The following is a 21588-nucleotide window of genomic DNA, read 5'->3' as shown; positions in this document are numbered from 1 at the left end:
AATGTGCGCCGACACTGGACAAGTCGGAGGCAGCACCACGTGTACTGTGTTGACTGTCAAAGCGTCAAGGAGCCCAATTCCCGGAAGCTGTGAGTTCTAAAAGAAGTTCCTGTACTCTAGTGTCCCGGCTCTGCGAACCCCAATCATGAGCGCCCCGGGAGTGCTCTCCTTTACCCAGCAAGGTTGGGAGCAGGTGCTGGCCAAAGTGAAATGGGCTCTGGTCTATCTGGACGCCGCCTGCGCGGAGAGCTTGCATTGGGGCTGCGGATCCACGCGACTCCTGGAGGCGGTGGGAGATCCTGCGTGTCACCTGCGGGAGTTCGAGCCCGCAGCTGTCGGTGGTGGAGCCGAGCAGCCTAAGGCGGTGTTTGTGCTGAGCTGCCTGCTGAAAGGCCGGACCGTGGAGACCCTGCGGGATATCATCTGCCGCAGTCACTTCCAGTATTGTGTGGTGGTCACAGCCGTGAACCACGCTGTCCACCTCACCGCTAATCACGTGCCGGCGGCTGCAGCGGCGGAGCTGGAAGGGCAGCCGGTGTTCGAGCAACTGGAGGAGAAACTGTGTGAGTGGATGGGCAATATGAACTACACGGCCGAGGTGCTGCACGTCCCGTTTTTGCTCGCACCTGTTGCTCCCCACCTTGCCTTGACTCCAGCCTTTGCTTCCCTTTTTCCACTGCTACCCCAGGATGTGCATCTCCTTAACAGTGCCCGACCAGACAAGAGGAGGCTAGGAAGCCTGAGTGAGGTGGATGCCACTGCCCTGCCCCCTGAGCTGCTTCTGCAGATCAGGTGCCTGGTGTCAGGCCTCAGTTCTCTGTGTGAACATTTAGGGGTGCGGGAGGAGTGTTTTGCTGTAGGTTCCCTCAGTCGGATCATCGCTGCAGATCTGGCTAATTATGGCCCTGCCAAGAACAGGAGGAAGACTGCCACAGGCAGGGCATCAGTGGTCTTTGTAGACAGAACTTTGGATCTCACGGGTAAGTGGAATTGCTATGGGTCTTCCTAACCTAACCTCCAAGGTTCTGGGACTTTCACTGATTCAGCATATATTTTATTGACTCTTACTGTATGTCAAGTTGAGGATACAAAGATGAGCTAGATGGACACAGTCCCTGATCTCATAGAGTTTGTCATCTAGAGTGGAATGCAGACAAGCAAATTACTAATTACAATTCATTAATTCGTTAGATGCTGTAATGGGTAAATACATCTTTAACACGCACTGTTTTGTTAAACAACTACATCTAGCCAAAGATATTGGAGAAATTATGCTGACATTGAGAACTGTACACCTGGGTACTTTTTAGAAATGTGCAGATGTCAGTATTTACAATAATCCTGCGTAAGAGGGCTCTAATTTGTTGGAGAGGTGTTGACAGTTGAACCAGTGGAAGGAAAACTGTACAACAATACATGAAATTATCACAGACAGTTTAGTTTTAGGTTTCTTTAAATGAGTGTTAATGAACTTGAAGTATTACCAGAAATTGAGATTAAATACAATTGTAGAAAATACTTTCAAATGTTCATTGATTTACTCTTAGCTGTCATTCTACTGAAGATTGGGTAGATCATCTCAAATTTTAATAATGTATCAATTATTTATATGCATAGAGAACAAACATAATCCTTAACATAGATGAAGAAAAAACACTTTCTGATAGTGACATGTGCATATTGTCAAAGGTCAACTTTATTGTTCTCTAATTAGGTAGATATAGTGCTGCTAGTAGTATAGTCTGGCCACACCCAAATTCAGGGAGAATGATCAGGAAACTGACATAGGTAAACATTCTCCTTAGTAGGTTGGAAAAAAAGTAGAATGAAGTTATAAAAAAAACCACAATAGCTGTATTTGAGTTTTTGACCTTATAAGATTAATTTTCAGATCATAAAATAGTAAGCTAAGTGGTAATACTGAGATGTAAGCTTAATCATGTGACTGGAAAAACAGGTGTCTAGTCTGTCATTGTGATTTAAGTATAAGTAAAAATTGTAGCATCCCAGAACTAGAGAATTAAAATCACCTGAGGAGTTTATGCTTGCTGAATTTTTGAGTGTGTGGTATATACTGTTTATACTTCTACTTTCTTATGCCCCAAATATGAATTGTTTAATAATTAATCAGAGTCACATAGTGTTGTTCCCCCCCCGCCCCCCAATGACTTCAGTTAGGCAGACTTTAATGTCCTGGCCCTCCAGCATCATGGTATCAGCTCTTTTAAGTCTTGACATGCCTTCCTTGTATATGATTCTTGAAAATAAAAGCCATCAGAAAACTTTCATATCTTCCCATCACCAAATTACCAGCCTTTGTACATTTGTACAACATTTTTTCTTCCCTTCCTTTGTATTTTTTTTTTTTTAAGATTTTATTTATTTGACAGAGAGAGAGAGCGAGAGCAGGAACACAAGCAGGGGGAGTGGGAGAGGGAGAAGCAGGCCTCTTGCTGAGCAGGGAGCCCGATGTGGGACTCGATCCCAGGACCCTGGGATCATGACCTGAGCCGAAGGCAGACGCTTAAGGACTGAGCCACCCAGGTGCCCCCCTTCCTTTGTATTAAAAAGAAATGTACTGTCCCTGCTACTATCTAATGCCAACTTCTTCACCTTTGCAGACTAGGTCCTCTCCCTTTTCACTTCCCTCATAGACTGACCTCTGTCACATACCCTACCCTGTTCCTAGATCATCATTTCAGAAAATCTTTTTTACTGGATTTTCCTGGTCAACATACAAATGGAATGTAAGATCTCCTTCCTTAACACCTCATGCTCCTCCAACTTGTTTTATTTTTTGCTCCATTTTACAGCAAACTTGAAAGAGTTGTCCATACTTGCTATCTCTGCAATCATCTGCTCCAATTTTCCCTCGATTCCACTTCAGTTACGATTTCCCCTCCGCAGTACTTCCCAGCAATTTCCTCTGTCAAGATCACGTGTGGCCGCCATATTGCCAAATCCAGTGTTCGGTTATCAGGATTCATTTTACTCAGTCTCAAAGCAGCATCTGACACAGCGGAGTAGAGAATTCAAAGAGTTAAAAATAATAAGAAGAAAATAAAAGATGCACAAAAGATATACAGATACATAGTTTCTTGTGTAACTCCATCAGAATGTAAATCTGACATGTCATTTGTTTGCTTACAGCCCGCTCACAGCCCTCCCACAGCCTTCTATCACACCTACTGTCAAGTCCAGTTTCCTTACCATTGTTTTCAAGGCCATACGTGACCTGCCTGCATGTACTTTCCTACCTTGTCTCCCACTGATCTCCCCTCACACATTACTTTCCCACCACGCTGCCCACCTGGCCATCCCTCAACATGCCAAGTATGTTCCAGCTTCAGGGCCTTTGGAGTTCTTCTGCAGCTCAGCTTGGAATGTTCTTCCTTCAGGTATCTACATGGCTTTCTTGTTCACTTCCTTTGAATCTCTGCTCAGATTTCTGCTTCTCAAACAAGCCTTCCCTGACCACTTTCTTTAGCTACTCTGTTCCCCTAATTGGCATTAGTTTGTTCCTATGGTCCTAGTAACTTATAAATTAAAGTTCTTTTTAATGGATACCTTTTGAATAACCACTCAAACTATCTTCCAGATGAACAGATTAATGATTCATTTGTGTCAAAGATGTTTCAACATAGTGTTATCATCCCATGTTGGTAATATTCAGGGCTGATTTTCAGTTGGTACATGGCTGTGGTGTAAAAATTTTTAAACATTAAAATTTTTCTGTATTATTGAGTAAAGAGAAATCCTCTACTTATTGGGACTACAAGTCACCCAATGCTGTTACCTGGTGGAGAAGAGCAATACGGCCTAGGAGAGTGCTGGTGTGGACACAGCTGGTCCTCCAGAGCTGCTGAGGGTACTGAGGCAGCAAGGGTGGTTGTGATGGTTGTGGAGATGCAGCACTCCACAAGTGCTCCAAGGTGGCCCCGAACTGAATGGCGTGGCATAGGTGGTTTGGTGGCCTTACAGTCGTCATGGGTGCTCTCTGTCCTTGGTCCAGACTCTGATGTCCAGGAACATACCTGATCACCATGCTCAAATTTTTTTCTGATCTGTCTTGAATGTAACAAGCATAAGGAGCTGGGGAGTCATAACAATGAATTTAATAGAGAAGCTGTTACAAGAGTTTGGTGTGGATCTTACATCAAACTGTGACTTAGATTAGTGCATTGTTTAGCCAGTGATAGTTGCAGCAAACCAAAGATTACACCAACAATTTCTAAAAATTAAAAGCTGATTTGGGAATTATTGGAATGACTTGAATGGTCTGAATTTCAATTTAAATTACTTGACAGCAGTTTTAATATAGAGATCAAAAAGAAATATATTTTTAGGTTTTGATTTAGATGTGAATATCCATAAACACATGTTAACTTTTTATTATTAGTTGTTCAATATTTTGGCTAACATCCTTGATAATTTACCATTAAAAGATTTATATGCTTATATATCTTCTTAGATGTAAAATTGGCACTATCAAGAATAACCTCCAACAATTCATAAATATCCAACATTCTTAACATCCTCCTTACAGTACAGACAAGTTTCTTTCTCATCTTCTTGTCATCATCTTTGCTGAAAGTAATATTAATTTGTCTAATATTTGGTTTATTTTTTTCAGCAAACATTTATTGAAGGCCTACTGTGTGCCAGGATTGTTCCAGGTCTAGGGAAACAGTGATGAACAAGATAGACAATTTCCTTGCTCTCCTGAAGCAGTTGATGAGCTCTCAGCACTTAAAAACATAGAAAGTTTGTTGTAATTATTTGAGAAGTAAATGGTCGCTGATGTCTGTTTGCTATGGTTTGGCGTACTTTTACCCTGTGTAGACCACCCAGAAGCTTGTGTCTCTGCAGACAGAGTACGTCCGGCATGTTTGTGTAGGGGATTTAAGCACAATATTCTATGGACTGTTCCGGCTTCTGATTTGTTTCAGGGGAATTAAATTAAATTAGGTAGATGTGATTTATGAATCTCTAAAAGATTTGAGTCTGGTTTCCTTTCCATTCTTTTTTGGCTCTTAGGATTGACTAGAGTGCTTTAAGTCCAAAATAAACAGATAGGAGGTGGCAGTAACTCTGGGAATTAAATTTCTTCTCCCGGTTTAATTCTTCTGAATTTTAGTTTCATGTAAACTTTTAAGTTAAATCAATTCAATTAAAGATTAACTGCCAATACAAAGGGCGGCTCCTATTCCTGGGATTATGATACAGTGATGCATTTATATTTGCTTTAAGGTGTGTATATTATTTGTTAAAGTATTGAAATTTGAGACTATTAATAGTTAACATTTGAGAGCATATTACCTTTCTCAGCACTCTATATATCTAAGCTCTTTTAATTTTCACAATAGTTTTTTGAGGTATTATAATTATCCCCATTTTACAGATGAGGAAGCAGAGAAATTGAGGAGTTAAGTAGCTTGCCCGAGATCACGCAGCTAGTAAGTGGCAGTCAGGATTTGAACCTCGGCAGTTTACTCCAGAGCTTATGCTCATAATCCGTCTTATATATGTTACTACAGAGAAAAGTTTGAGAAGCCTTGTCCTAAATAGTACAGATTCTGCTGCTAGGGTGTCCAGAAGCTGGCAGCTTCGGAGACTAAACACAGTTGTTGGGCCCTGGTGCTGCCGTAGTGTTCAGAAAAGTGACTTTTTCTTCCCCAAATCTGATTTTCCACAAAATACAAAATAATCAAGCAATATCTTCATTTTAGAGTTCAGTGGATACTATTTAAAATAAACATAAGTGTGAGACATGATTTAGAAGCCCTTTAAGGCTCTGATTAGATGGCTGGTGTTAGATCCAGGCCCGTATAATAATTTCACATCCTGGCTTAGTAACTTAGTTGTTGTTTGATCTTCATTGAACCTTTTGAGGGTTTTCTTATTTGTGAACAGGGTAAAATAGTGACCTTAAAGTGCTGTTGGAAGGATATGAAATCATTCATTCATTCATTCATTCATTCATTCATTCAATGTATAACTAATATAGTGGGTAAGATTAAAAAGTGATAGGGTTTCCATTTTAGATAGCATAGTTTGGGAAGGCCTTTCTGTGGATGTGACATCTGAGCAGAGATGGAAAGAAGAGAGGAAGCAGGCCGTATAGCTGTCTTGGTGTAGAACATAAAGACCCAGCAGCAGGTGCAAAGGATCTGAGGTGGGAATATGTTTGACATGTTTGAGGAGCAGTAGGAGGCCAGCGTGGGTCCCTTCAGCTTGCCCCAGGAGGAGATGAAGTTGGAGAGATAGGCAGAGGCAGTGCACTGTAGGGCAAAGTAAGGACTTACATAAAAGCCAAAGTATGATAGGAAACTTGGGGAGTTTTGAGCTGTGATGTGACATGATCAGACTTATGTTATATGGGATCATACATGGAAGGAGTGAGGGGATTGAGGTCGATCCTCAATGTATGGTGGCTGCTACTACTATCTAGGTTGTGTAATAGGCATGAGTGATTAGTTATGGTAGGCTTAGCTCTGCCTCTTTCTAGCCATAATTCGTTGGGCAAGTGCCTACCTTGAAGGTATCCGTTTCCTGATCTGTAAAATCAAGATACCTATTCACAGGGCTGTTGAGAGTGTAACATAAGTTAACACATCTAGCTCCTGAAACAGTGCCTGGTAATGTAAAATGCACTGAGAAATGTTTCTTACTTTTGTTAATTAATGGTATGCATTTAAAATTAAAATTATCATATGGTTTAACTTATATGTGGAACATAAGGAATAGCATTGAGGACATTAGGAGAAGGAAGGGAAAAATGAAGGGGAGGAATCAGAGAGGGAGCCGAAGTATGAGAAACTATGGACTCTGGGAAACAAACTGAGGGTTTCCAAGGGGAGGGGGGTAGGGAGCTGGGTGAGCCCGGTGATGGATATTAAGGAGGCAATGAGCACTGGTGTTATACGCAAACAATGAATCATGGAACAGTACATCAATAACGAAGTACTGTATGGTGACTAACATAACATAATAAAAAATAATAAAATTACTTAAGTTTTATTACTTCAAATATGTTTTCTCCCTAAGTATAAGACTAAGAGTATAAATACGAGAATGATTTTCCATACATATAACCCAGAAGAATTCTCTTACCTGATCTCTTACCTGCCACTAAAGGAAATGAGAGTTGGTTAGAATTAACCATTTGTCAGCAACTATATTCTGTCATACCTAGAGAAAAAAAAAAGGCAGAATAAGCGAGATTCCTCCTATCTGATCCTGCAAGATTACTACAATTTTGGTTATTTAGGAAAGTGTGAAGAATGGTGTGGATGATACCTATTCATTTCATAAATGTTTTTTGAGCAACTTTTATATGCAGGTTCTGTGCTAGGTGATAGTGACATAATGCCTCACTACTCAGTGTATCCTGAGGACTGGAAGCCTTAGCTCAGCTGAAGCTAACTAAAAATGCAGAATCTCAGGCCTCACCACAGACTTATGGATCAGAATCTGTATTTTAATGAATCTTTAGGTGACTTGCATATACAGTAAAGTTTGAGAAGTGATGTAAAACGCAGTCAAGGCTCTTGTCCATGAGGAACTCAGAATCAAATGAAGAAGCACAAAGCTCAGCAAATTATAGTATGAATGATATGTGCCTTCATAGGGTTTAGGTACAAAATTCTCCTTTAAGGGGTGGCCATTTCTAGACCAGTGGTTCTCAACCTCGTTTCATATTCGAACCACCCCAGAAAGTCTGATTCTTAAAAATGGGTCTGGGCAGAGGCTAGAATCAGAATTCTTTTAAAAGCTCCCCACATGTGCAAAGATGTAAGAAGGAGCACAGGTTGTTCTGGGAATTCTTTTTTAGATCATTTTTTATTAGGGCTTAAGGTGCATGAGGGTTGGAATGCATGAAGGAATGGTAAGAGATGAGGAAGCCTGATGGGGATGATGAGGAAGGAGGTTGGGGCCATATTACAAAAGCCTTAAATTTCATGCTCAGTGAGGAGTCTTAACAAAGTTTTAGTCAGGCAAAGTGCATGTACACATTTCCTGTTGAATGAGTTCTCTTGTGGACATTGTGGTGAATAGATGTATTGATTCCAAAGTGTAACCTGAGAAGTGAGTCAGACTCTGGTGGGATGGGTTTTTTTTTTTGTTGTTGTTCTGCTTGCTTTTGTTCCCTGTAGTCCAGTTTATTAAAGCATAATTTACATATAGTAATATTCATCATTTTTAGTGCATAATTTTGTCAAAAAACATACAGTTGTAAAACAACATCCACAATCAAGGCTTGTGGAGATTGATCGGAAGGCTACTGTAATATCTAGGTGAGAAATGATGTGAGTTTAAATTGAGTCAATAATAGAAAGAGTGAAGAAAGGAGTAGTTGAGTATTTAGGTGAGAGAATTAACAGAGTGGTGACTGATATAATGGTAGAGGATTAAGAGAAGACATGCCAAGTGTTCTAGCTTGGGCAATTTCAGAATCTGTGACCTGTGATGGGAAAGGTAGGAGTAGATTCAAGTTAGGAGCAATATAATGAATGTTATGTGGTTCTCTTATCTAACATTTCTGTGTGGGGAAAGGTATTTATTGAGTAAACTTGTATATGTAGTGCCTTATTATTATCCTACCCCCAATAGCTTCCCCTGCAAAGTCCTACCTGGTAAATGGCATTCTTAAGCAGGCTTTTTACTAGCATGCAGTATCTAATATACACCCTTTGTACTAGATTTGACTGATGTGAGGCAGCCATAGGTGGTTTTAGAAATAGTAGTGTTAGTAGTACTAGTAAGAGTAGTATTAGAAATCTAATAACTAACACTCCTTTCCCCATCCAAAGTCTGAATCAATTGAATATGAGATAAAAAGTTGTCAGGTGGAGGCCAAAATATTGTTATATTATAGATACAGTGAACAATTAAGGAATGTGGCTTATATCTATGGACAAGTGAGCTTCCTAATACCAAATCCCAGAGTAGAAAGGTTTACCCACACAGCAGGAAGATTGAACCAGAGCAAGTCTTTTCCCCTCCTTCCCAAGGGCAGAACCTATATTAGGAAGAGTAAGTAGAGCAGAACCTGATAGTCCAGGGTAAGAGTGATTGATTGAAGGAGGTAAAGCAATTTCAGGAGTGTTGTACTAATTGTTGTCCCTCTACATAGAAGGGAACATTAGGAATAATAAATATCCTGTTCTACAAGACAGAAATATAATCACATACTGAAACATCTCAAACTAATGAAAGACAATCACAGATACTTGAGAATGAATAATGGGGAATCAGAAAGGAAGTGACTTTTTGAATATACTAATTCCGGGAGTCCAGTAGCTCTATCTCAACACAGAGACAATATACACAACCCAAAAATATTGTCTGTGAAATGTAGAAAATGCTATTGTTGCATTTCTATCTTTTTAGCCATACTGCAGTGTGAGTAAGTTCTTGTGAGGGCTCCTAATTTTTTTTCTTTACAAGTTTTTTTTTTTTTAAGATTTTATTTATTTATTTGAGAGAGAGAGAGAGAGCAAGCACAGAGGGAGAAGCAGACTCCCCTCTGAGCAGAGAGCCTGACACGGGGCTCGATCCCAGGACCCTGGGATCATGACCTGAGCAGAAGGCAGATGCTTAACCGACTGAGCCACCCAGGGCCCCTCTTTTCAAGTTTTTATTTAAATTCTAGTTAGTTACCATATATGGTAAAATTGGTTTCAGGTATAGAATTTAGTGATTTATCACTTATATATAATTCCCAGTGCTCATTGCAACAAGTGCCCTTAATCCCCATCATCCATTTATCCCGTCCCCTACGTACCTCCCTCCATCAACCTTCAGTTTATTCTCCATAGTTGAGTCTCTTATGGTTTGCTTCCCCTACCTCCTCTTTTTCCCTTCCTCTAAATTCATCTGTTTGTTTCTTACATTCTGCATATGAGTGAAATCATATGGTATTTGTCTTTCTCTGACTCACTTATTTCGCTTAGCGTAATACACTGTTGCTCGATCCACATCATTGTAAAAGGCAAGATTTCATTCTTTTTGATGGCTATGTAATATTCCATTGTATATATACACCACATCTTCTTAATCCATTTATCTGTTGATGGACATTTAAGCTCTTTCCATAGTTTGGCTATTGTTGATAATGCTGCTATAAACATTGGGGTGCATGTGCCTCTTCGAATCTGTATTTTTGTATCCTTTGGGTAAATACCTCGTAGTACAATTGCTGGGTCATAGGGTCGTTCTGTTTTTACCTTTTGAGGAACCTCCATACTGTTTTCTGGGGTGGCTGCAACAGCTTGCATTCCTGCCAACAGTGTAGGAGGGTTCCCCTTTTTTCACATCCTCACTGGCACCTGTTGTTTCCTGTGTTAAGTCTAGCCATTCTGACAGGTGTGAGATGATATCTGGTTTTGATGTGTATTTGATCTGTATTTCCCTGATGATGAGTGATGTTGAGCATCTTTTCATGTGTCTGTTAGCCAACTGTAAGTCTTCTTTGGAAAAATGTCTCTTCATATCCTCTGACCATTTCTTAACTGGATTATTTATTTTTTTTGGTGTTGTGTTTGATAAGTTCTTTATAGATTTCGGATACTAACCTTTTATCAGATATGTCATTTGCAAATATCTTCTCCCATTCTGTAGGTTGCCTTTTAGTTTTGCTGATTGTTTCCTTCACTGTGCAGAAGCTTTTTATTTTGATGAAGTCCCAATAGTTCTAGTAAGAATTTGCTATGGCTGAGGTCAAAGAGATTGCTGCCTGTGTTCTCCTCTAGGATTTTTTTTCTTTTGAGAGAGAGAGTGAGCTTGCACATGCAAGCAATGGGGAGGGGCAGAGAGAGAGAGAGAGAGAGAATCTTAAGCAGGCTCCATGCTTAGCATGGCGCCCAATGTGGGACTCAATCTCAGGACCCTGAGATTATGACCTGAGCGGAAATCAGGAGTCAGATGCTTAGTTGACTAAGCCACCCAGATACCCTTCCTCTAGGATTTTATGGTTTCCTATCTCATATTTAGGTCTTTCACCCATTTTGAACTTATTTTTGTGTTTGGTGTTAGAAAGTGGTCCAGCTATATTCTTCTGCATGTCGCTGTCCAGTCTTCCCAACACCATTTGTTGAAGAGACTGTCCTTTTTCCATTGGATATTCTTTCCTGCTTTGCTGAAGATCAGTTGACCATATAGTTCTGGGCCCATTTCTGGGTTTTCTGTTCTGTTCCATTGATCTGTATGTCTGTTTTTGTGGCAGTACCATATTGTCTTGATGACTACAGGTTGAAGTCCGGAATTGTGATGTCTCCAGCTTTTTCTTTTTCAACATTACTTTGGCTATTCAAGGTCTTTTATGGTTCCATGCAAATTTGGATTGTTTGTTCTGGCTCTGTGAAAAACGCTGATTGTATTTTGATAGGTATTGCATTAAATGTGTAGATTGCTTTGGGTAGTATAGACCATTTTAACAGTATTTGTTCTTCCAGTCCATGAGCATGGAATGTTTTTCCATTTCTTTGTGTCATCTTCAATTTCTTTCATAAATGGTCTGTAGTTTTCAGAGTACAGATCTTTTACTTCTTTTTTTTAAAGATTTTATTCATTTATATGAGAAAGAGAGAGCAAGAGAGCACAAGCAGGGGGAGCAGCAGAAAGGAGGGAGAAGCAGGCTCCCCGTTGAGCAGGGAGCCTGACATAGGGCTTGATCCCAGGACCCTGGGATCACGACCCCAGCCAAAAGCAGACGCTTAACCGACTGATCCACCCAGGTGTCCCTTACCTCGTTGGTTAGGTTTATTCCTAGGTATCTTATGGTTTTTGGTGGAATTGTAAACGGGATTGACTCCTTGATTTCTCTTTCTGCTGCTTCATTATTGGTGTATCGAAACACAGCAGGTCTCTGTACATTGATTTTGTATCCTGCAACTTCGCTGAATTCATGTATTAGGCTTAGCAAATTTTTGGTGAAGTCTTTTGGCTTTTCTACATACAGTGTCATGTCATCTGCAAATAGTGAAGTTTCGCTTCTTCCTTGCCAATTTGGATGCCATTTATTTCTTTTTGTTGTCTGATTGGTGAGGCTAGAACTTCCAGTACTGTGTTAAGTAACAATGGTGAGAATGGACATTCCTGTCTTGTTCCTGACTGAAGAGAAAAAGCTCTCAGTTTTTCCCCATTGAGGATGATATTAGCTGTAGGTATGGCCTTTATGATGATGAGGTATGTTCCCTCTATCCCTATTTTGTTGAGGGTTTTTATCAAGAATGGATGCTGTATTTTGTCAAATGCTTTCCCTGTATCTATTGAGAGGATCATATGGTTCTTATCCTTTCTTTTATTAATGTGATGTATCACATTGATTGATTTGTGGATATTGAACCACCCCTGCAGCCCAGGAATAAATCCCACTTGATCATGGTGAATAATTCTTTTAATGCACTGTTGGACTTGATTTGCTACTATGTTGTTGAGAATTTTTATATCCATGTTCATTAGGGATATTGGCCTGTAATTGTCCTGTTTAATGGGGTTGTTGTCTGGTTTTGGAATCAAGGTAATGCTGGCTTCATAGAATGAGTTTGGAAGTTTTCCTTCCATTTCTGTTTTTTGAAATAGTTTGACAAGAATAGGTATTAACTCTTCTTTAAATGTCTGATAGAATACCCATGGGAAGCCATCTGGCCCTAGACTTTTGTTTTTCGGGAGATTTTTGATTGATTCAATTCTTTGCTGTGTATGGGTCTGTTCGAATTTTTTATTTTTTCCTGTTTCAGTTTTGGCAGTTTGTATGTTTCTAGGAATTTATCTATTTCTTCCAGATTGCTGAGATTATTTGTTGGCATATAATTTTTCATAATATTCTCCTATAATTGTTTGTGTTTCTGTGGTATTGGTTGTGATCTCTCCTCTTTCATTGATGATTTTATTTATTTGGGTCCTTTCTCTTTTCTTTATGATAAGTCTGGCTAGGAGTTTATCAATTTTATTTTATGTTTTTTATGTGAAGTTTTTTTTTTTAAATTTTATTATGTTATGTTAGTCACCATACAATACATCATTAGTTTTTGATGTGGTGATCCACAATCCATTGTTTTCATATAACACCCAGTGCTCCATGCAGTACGTGCCCTCTTTAATACCCATCACCGGGCTAACCAATCCCCTCCGCCCTCCCCTCTAAAACCCTGTTTGTTTCTCAGAGTCCATAGTCTCTCATGGTTCATCTCTCCCTCCAATTTCCCTCCCGTTCATTTTTCCCTTCCTTCTCCTAATGTTCTCCATGCTATTCTTTATGTTCCATGAATAAGTGAAACCATATGATAATTGACTTTCTCTGCTTGACTTATTTCACTTAGCATAATCTCCTCCAGTCCCAACCATGTTGATGTAAAAGTTGGGTATTCATCCTTTCTGATGGCTGAGTAATATTCCATTGTATATATGGACCACATCTTCTTTATCCATTCATCTGTTGAAGGGCATCTTGGCTCTTTCCACAGTTTGGCTATTGCGGACATTGCTGCTATGAACATTGGGGTGCATATGGCCCTTCTTTTCACTACATCTGTGTCTTTGGGGTAAATACCCAGTAGTGCAATTGCTGGGTCATAGGGTAGCTCTATTTTTAATTTTTTGAGGAACCTCCACACTGTTTTCCAAAGTGGCTGTACCAACTTGCATTCCCATCAACAGTGTAAGAGGGTTCCCCTTTCTTCACAACCTCTCCAACATTTGTTGTTTCTTTCCCTGTCCATTTTTGCCATTCTAACTGGTGTAAGGTGGTATCTCAATGTGGTTTTTATTTGAATTTCCCTGATGGCTAATGATGATGAATACCTTTTCATGTGTCTGTTAGCCATTTGTATGTCTTCTTCAGAGAAGTGTCTTTTCATATCTTCTGCCCATTTTTTGACTTGATTATTTGTTTTTTAGGTGTTGAGTTTGAGAAGTTCATTATAGATCTTGGATACCAGCCCTTTCTCTGTAGTGTCCTTTGCAAATATCTTCTCCCATTCTGTGGGTTGCCTCTTTGTTTTGTTGACTGTTTCCTTTGCTGTGCAGAAGCTTTTTATCTTGATGAAGTCCCAAAAGTTCATTTTGCTTTTGTTTCACTAGCTTTTGGAGATGTATCTTGAAAGAAGTTGCTGTGGCTGATGTCAAAGTGGTTACTGCCTATGTTCTCTAGGATTTTAATGGATTCCTGTCTCACATTGAGGTCTTTCATCCATTTCTATTAATTCTTCCATCTTAGTTTCATCTGTTCTACTGTTGTTTTTTGTTTGTTTGTTTCTATATCATTTATTTCTGCTCTAATCTTTATTATTTCTCTTCTGCTGCTGGTTTTAGCCTTTATTTGTTGTTCCTTTTCTAGCTCCTTTAGGTGTAAGGTTAGGTTGTGTCTTTGAGGCTGTTCTTGTTTCTTGAGGTGGGCTTGTATTGCTATATACTTCCCTCTTAGGACTGCCTTTGCTGCATCCCAAAACTTTTGGGCTGTCATGTTTTCATTTTCATTTGCTTCCATGTATTTTTAAATTTCTTCTTTAATTTCATGGTTAACCCATTCTTTAGTAGGGTGTTCTTTAACTCCATGTATTTGTGGTCTTTCCAAACTTTTGTGTATGTGTGTGTGGTTGACTTCAAGTTTCATACTGTTGTGGTCTAAAATATGCATGGTATTATCTCAGTCTTTTTGTACTTGTTGAGGCCTGATTTGTGATCTATTCTGGATCATGTTCCATGTGGACTTGAAAAGAATGTGTATTCTGCTGCTTTATGGTGAAATGTTCTGTATATATCTGTTAAGTCCATCTGGTCCAGTGCGTCATTCAGAGCACTGGACCAGATGTTTCCTTTTTGATCTTCTGCTTAGATGATCTGTCCACTGCTGTAAGTGGGATGTTAAAGTCCCTTACTATTATTGTATTATTACCAGTGAGTTTCTTTTTATTTGTTATTTATTGATTTATATATTTGGGTGCTCCCAAGTTGGGGACATAAATATTTACAATTGTTAGATGTTCTTGTTGGATAGACCCCTTAATTATGCTATAGTGCCCTTTTTCCTCTCTTGTAACAGTCTTTGGCTTAAAATCTAGTTTGTCTGATATAAGTATAGCTACTCTGACTTTCTTTTGATGTCTGTTAGCCTGAGAGATGGCTCTCATCTCCTAACTTTCAATCTGCAGGTGTCTTTAGGTCTAAAATGAGCCCCCTGTAAGCAGCATATGGATGGGTCTTATTATTTTTTTTTTATCCATTCTGATACTCTATGTCTTTTGATTGGAGCATTTAGTCCACTTACATTCAGAGGGATTACTGATAGATATGAATGTAGTGCCATTGTGTTACCTGTAAAGTTTATGTTTCTGGTGATGTCCTTTGTTCCTTTTTCTAGTCTTTGTTGCTTTTGGTTTTTCTTTGCCACTAAAAGAAATAATATTTCTTGCAGGGCTGGTTTAGTGGTTACAAACTCCTTTAGTTTTTGTTTGTCTAGGAAACTCTTTATCTTTCCTTCCATTTTGAATGACAGCCTTGCTGGATAGAGTATTCTTGGCTGCACATCTTTTCCCATTCAGCACATTGAATATATCATGTCACTCTCTTCTGGCCTGCCAAGTTTCTGTGGAGAGATCTGCTGTGATCCTGCTTCATAATCTCATTTTTCCTTTGCTGCTTTCAGGATTCTTTCCTTGTCTGTGTATTTTGTAAATTTTAATACAATAGGTCTTGGTTTTGGCTGGCTGTTGTTGATTTTTGTGGGAGTTCTCTGTGCCTCTTGGACTTTGATGTTTTTCCTTCTGCAGATTAGGGAAGTTTTCAGCTATAATTTGCTCAAATTAACCTTATGCCCCTTTTCCCTCTTTTCTCCTTCTGGGACTCTTATGATATGAATGTTATTATGCTTTATGGAGTCACTGAGTTCCCTAAGTCTACGTTCATGATCCAACACTTTTTCTTTCCCTCTTCTTGTCAGCTTCATTATAGTCCATAATTTTATCTTCTGTATCACTGATTCATTCCTCTGTTTCATTCATCCTTGTTGTCATTATATCTAGTCAGTTTTGCATCTTGGTTATAGCATTTTTTATTTTGGCCTGACTAGTTTTTATTTCTTTTGTCTCTAGGGTATTTTCTAGTGTGTCTTCTATGGTTTCTCAAGGTCAGCTAGCATACTTATGATTGTTGTTTTAAAATCTGGTTCAGGCATATTACTTATATCTGTTTTGATTAGATCCCTGGCCATGACCTCTTCTTGTTCTTTTTTTTTAGGGGTGAATTCCTCCATCTTATCATTTTTTTCTAGGTCACTGTTTTGTGTGTGTGTGTGTGTGTGTGTGTGTGTGTGCGTTAGGAAAGCCTGTTATAGTTCCTGCTGCTGAGAGTAATGGCTATATTAAGAGGAGGTCCCATACTGCCCAGGGCCTGGTGCTTTGGGAAGTGTTTCAAATGTGCACTCTGCTGTTGTATCTTGCCTGCTCTTTCCCTTAGATAAGTCCTCCGCAGGGTTTCTCCTTGCCTACATTGGGCAGTGTTTGGACCTTGTCCAGTGTGTGGCATTTAAACTAGGTGTGCTTTGGTCCGCTTGTTAAAATAAGCCTAGTCCTATTTCCACTAGAACTGAAGCTTTGCAGTACTCTATGATCAATGGACTTGTTGCATGCAAGGGGTTTGTGCTGGTCTTCTGGAGAAGGGCATCCTGTGCTGGTTCTCAAGCTGACTTGCTCTAGTAAAGATGCCCCTGCAGAGCACAGTGGGGTGGGGCTTGGTGTGAGTGGCTCCAGCATCCACCAGGGGCACTGTGTTGCTCATGAGGTCTGTCAGTGCTGGTGGGTGGGGAGGAAAATGGAGATGCACAGCTCTTTCATCCCCAGAGCAGGGAGTTCATGCCCACCACTGTTCAGGATGCCCTCACAGAAGAGCAAACAATCTCCACTCTTGTGTCCCTGGCTCCTGTCAGATCCCTGACTTCACCCTGCTTGTGTCTGAGCTGTCTCTCTGCTAGTCAGTGCAGTACTCCTGTGTTTTAGCTCAGGCACGTGGCTGGGTTTCAAAACTCCAAATTTTAGAGACCCACTGTGGTGTGGACCCGCGCTGATCCTCTGCGGGAGGGTCTTGCTGTGCTGCAGCTGGTGCCAGTTTGTCCCGAAAAAGCATTCACATGATCGCACAGGGGCTCAGAGTTTATGATAAAGTGCAGCAAAAAGTTGGCACCAAGTTTTGCTGCCTTCAGTAGGTGTTTCTGTCCCTATGCTAATGAATAGGGCAGCATGTTGACACCTGTCAGCTCTTTTGTCCCCTGAGAAGCCAGGTCACCTCTCCCAAATGCACTCCAAGAAGGGGAACCGTATCTCCCGGTGCAACCCAGGGGATCCTCAAACCACACTGTCTGCTCCTGGGCCTCTGCCCTCCTTCCCCACAGGAGCACTGTGATGCCCCCCAGAATCCACCTGGCAGTGGCACGGACTTCTAAAACTTCAGACTTTGAGCTCCACTGCTTGTTAAAAACTTGCAATAATCAGCTGCTCTAGTTTTCCCAGTCAATGGTTTTGGGGAAATGTTTCTTTTGTGCAATCCCTTGCACAATGCTTTCTACTTCTCTCTCTCTCTCTCTCTGAGATCAAGGCTCCCTCCCCTCCACAGCATGTGTGATTCTTTTCTCCCCAGAATCAGATTTCTGCAGCTTCTACCTTCTACGTTGTGGCTTCTATTCTCCCTCTAGTTCTGCAGTTTGTTCTCTCAGCATTCCAATCTATTTCTTGGGTGTTTGAAATGATTTGATATTTATCTAGCTATGTTCAAGGGATGAGGCAATCATAGGGTCCCCTACTGCTCTGCCATCCTAACCCATATCCTTTTTTTTCATATATATATGTATATTTATTTTAATTTCAGTATAGTTAGCATACAGTATTAATGAGGGCTCCTAAATTCTTGCTTCTCACTTATGCTATGTGAGTAGAGGCAAGGGAAGATGTTATCTGCCTTATGATAGTGATACTAGCATATACATTCACATATGATCCACAAAGTATTGCAGGATTGGTACTTTTCTCATACTGTTAACTAAATAAGTTTAGCTCTTGAAGCAATTGACTTAGGATTTCAGATCTTGGGGCGCCTGGGTGGCTTAGTCATTAAGCATCTGCCTTCAGCTCAGGTCATGATCTCAGGGTCCTGGGATTGAGCCCCACATCAGGCTCCCTGCTTGGCAGGAAGCCTGCTTGTCCCTCTCCTATTCCCCCTGCTTGTGTTCCTGCCCTCGCTATCTCTCTCTCTGTCAAATAACTACATAAAATCTTTAAAAAAAAAATTCAAAAAAACAGGATTTCAAATCTTGAGGTTCAGAGATATTTAGGTGTCATTTGGACCAACTCTGAGTTTTTAACTTGGTAAAATAGCACCACATTTATGGAAGTTATCTCAGATCACACAAGGAACTAGTGGAGGATGGGACCACTAGGACCCGCGTCTCCAATTTCTTTTTCCTACACCCCCCTTGGAAAAGAAAGCATTGGGAAATAAACCATTCTCTGACTGTACGAGATCACATTGCTGTTGGCCAAAATAACAGTTCTGGCTAACTTCCACTCTTAAACTTTTCAAATAATATTTTAAAATTTCTGTAATAAAGGAAAAATTAACCCCCTGGAAATTTAAATGTGATACAAATTTCATCATTTTATTCACTTCATAAAAAAATCTGAAGTTATTGTGACATTGAGAGACCACAAATTCTTAGTCTATGTTTGAGTCCTATAAATGGTGCTAATTAAATTTAAAAAATGAATATTGAACCCTCTAAAGCCAGAGATGCGAGAAACTGTATTCAGAAGAGCAGGACACTCAGTTTGAAAGCCCATACCTGCTTTATCTGTCATTAGCAAACATGTTAGATATACATATCCTTTAGACTAAATCTAAGAAGTTGAATAATTGTGTTCATATAAATTTGGCATTTTGTTAATTCTCTGATATAATATTAGAAACAGTTCCTGATGGAATGTTAATTATTTTTCCAATTAGGTAAGTGTCATGTACTTCTTCTAGAAAATATTGGGAAAAAATGGAGTTTGTGTAGAGTTTATATCAACCAAAATATCCTGCTATCCAAAGAAAACCCTCGTTAAAATGTTGGGATATTTTGTGTGTGTATGACGTATTTTTTATTCTTATTACAGTAGGAATGTATGTTCATCATAGGGTGTTTAGAGGCTATAAATAATTAGAAGAAAATGAAAATCACAATTTGAGGACGCCTGGGTGGCTCAGATGGTTAAGCGTCTGCCTTAGGCTCAGGTCATGATCTCGGGGTCCTGGGATCGAGTCCCGCATCGGGCTTCCTGCTCCTTGGGAGCCTGCTTCTCCCTCTGCCTCTCTCTCTCTCTCTCTCTCTGTCTCTCATGAATGAATAAATAAAATCTTTAAGAAAAAAAAAAAGAAAATCACAATTTGAGAACTGCTTCAATAAATATACCATAATTGGAAAAAAAATTTTTTCCCTACCTTTGAACATTTAGGATATTAGTACATAATATTTTAAGCATATGAATGACACTTTGGTTCTATAGAAATAACTATCAGGTTTAAACCGTAAGAAAAAATAAGTATGCTATATTTTGACTTCTCATATTGGGAAAGTTTCAGGAAGACTGGATTATTCAATAATTTGCAGAGAGTTTAATGAACTGGAACGTAAGAAGGACCCCTGACTTTGGCATAGGGGGAGGAGTGAGAAGCAGCCAGACTGTAGGGGCTAAAGAAGTTAGGGAAGAATGGTAACATTTATAGACCACTTGTATGTACCATGTGTCAAAAAATAGCAGTCGAAAACTAAGAAGGGTTTCAGAATTTGCACACCAAGTTCAAAGAAACATTATTTTAGTGATGAGTGGATATTTATGAAAATTTTTAGTGCGTGATGAAGGAACTGGTGGAGAGAGAAATTCATGATGCTATGAGGTAATCCCAGTATCTCCATTCCAAGCCTAAAGATATAATTCCCTTAGGGACTTCTGACCCCCATTTGGGTCTCAGGATACTTACAGTCACTAGGCTTTCATTCAGCAAGTATTTGAAGAGTAGCTTACAAGTCTGAGTGCTGAAGAGACAACCATAAACCATACACAGCAGAAATAAGATGTGGTTCCTTCCAGGCCTAATAAATGAATATTCTACTAGTGGTACAAGAACTCTTTCATCTTTACCATTAGAATCATCTTTTTTTAAAATTTTATTATGTTATGTTAATCACCATATCTTACATCGTTAATTTTTGATGTAGTGTTCCATGATTCATTGTTTGCGTATAACACCCAGTGCTCCATTCAGTATGTACCCTCTTTAATACCCATCACCAGGCTAGCCTATCCCCCCACCCCTTCCCCTCTAGAACCCTCAGTTTATTTCTCAGAGTCCATAGTCTCTCGTGGTTCATCTCCCCCACCAATTTCCCCCCCTTCATTTCTTCCTTCCTACTATCTTTTTTTTTTTTTAACATATAATGTGTTATTTGTTTCAGAGGTACAGGTCTGTGATTCATCAGTCTTACACAATTCACAGCGCTCACCATAGCACATACCCTCTCCAGTGTCTATCACCCAGCCACCCCATCCCTCCCACCCCCCACCACTCCAGCAACCCTCAGTTTGTTTCCTCAGATTAAGAATTCCTCATATCAGTGAGATCATATGATACATGTCTTTCTCTGATTGACTTATTTCGCTCAGCATAAGACCCTCCAGTTCCATCCACGTCATTGCAAATGGCAAGATCTCATTCCTTTTGATGGCTGCATAATATTCCTGTGTGTGTGTGTGTGTGTGTGTGTGTGTATCACATCTTCTTTATCCATTCATCTGTCGATGGACATCTTGGCTCTTTCTATAGTTTGGCTATTGTGGACATTGCTGCTATAAACATTGGGGTGCACATACCCCTTTGTATCACTACATTTGTATCTTTGGGGTAAATACCCAGTAGTGCAATTGCTGGATCGTATGGTAGCTCTATTTTCAACTTTTTGAGGAACCTCCATACTGTTTTCCAGAGTGGCTGCACCAGCTTGCATTCCCACCAACAGTGTAGGAGGGTTCCCCTTTCTCCGCATCCCCGCCAACATCTGTTGTTTCCTGACTTGTTAATTTTAGCCATTCTGACTGGTGTGAGGTGGTATCTCACTGAGGTTTTGATTTGGATTTCCCTGATGCCGAGTGATGTTGAGCACTTTTTCATGTGTCTGTTGGCCATTTGGATGTCTTCTTTGGAAAAATGTCTGTTCATGTCTTTTGCCCATTTCTTGATTGGATCATTTGTTCTTTGGGTGTTGAGTTTGATAAGTTCTTTATAGATTTTGGATACTAGCCCTTTATCTGATCTGTCATTTGTAAATATCTTCTGCCATTCTGTTGGTTGTCTTTTGGTTTTGTTGACTGTTTCTTTTGCTGTGCAAAAGCTTTTTATCTTGATGAAGTCCCAATAGTTCATTTTTGCCCTTGCTTCCCTTGCCTTTGGCAATGTTTCTCGGAAGAAGTTGCCACGGCTGAGGTCGAAGAGGTTGCTGCCTGTGTTCTCCTTTAGGATTTTGATGGACTCCTGTGTCACATTTAGGTCTTTCAACCA

The 21588-nt window shown here is 39.9% G+C and overlaps 1 protein-coding gene across 2 annotated transcripts in view; it reads left to right on the top strand.

The window, feature by feature from the left end:
• SCFD2 (sec1 family domain containing 2) overlaps window positions 1–21588 on the top strand; it is a 434776-nt gene continuing 413188 nt past the window's right edge. For both annotated transcript variants that reach the window (XR_010409402.1, XM_045881163.3), the window contains exon 1: window positions 1–980. Coding sequence is in view for 1 of the 2 variants with exons in the window: in XM_045881163.3 (XP_045737119.1) it covers window positions 146–980 (835 nt within the window). In the remaining variant the exon portion in view is untranslated. The remainder of the gene's footprint in view (window positions 981–21588) is intronic.

This window comes from Mirounga angustirostris, unplaced genomic scaffold (genome assembly GCF_029215605.1).
Source record: "Mirounga angustirostris isolate CCGP_5_RB_7025 unplaced genomic scaffold, mMirAng1.0.hap1 SCAF_2, whole genome shotgun sequence".
Lineage (NCBI taxonomy): Eukaryota > Metazoa > Chordata > Mammalia > Carnivora > Phocidae > Mirounga > Mirounga angustirostris.
Note: the sequence above shows the minus strand (reverse complement) of the source record. Positions and strands in the feature narration are given on the sequence as shown.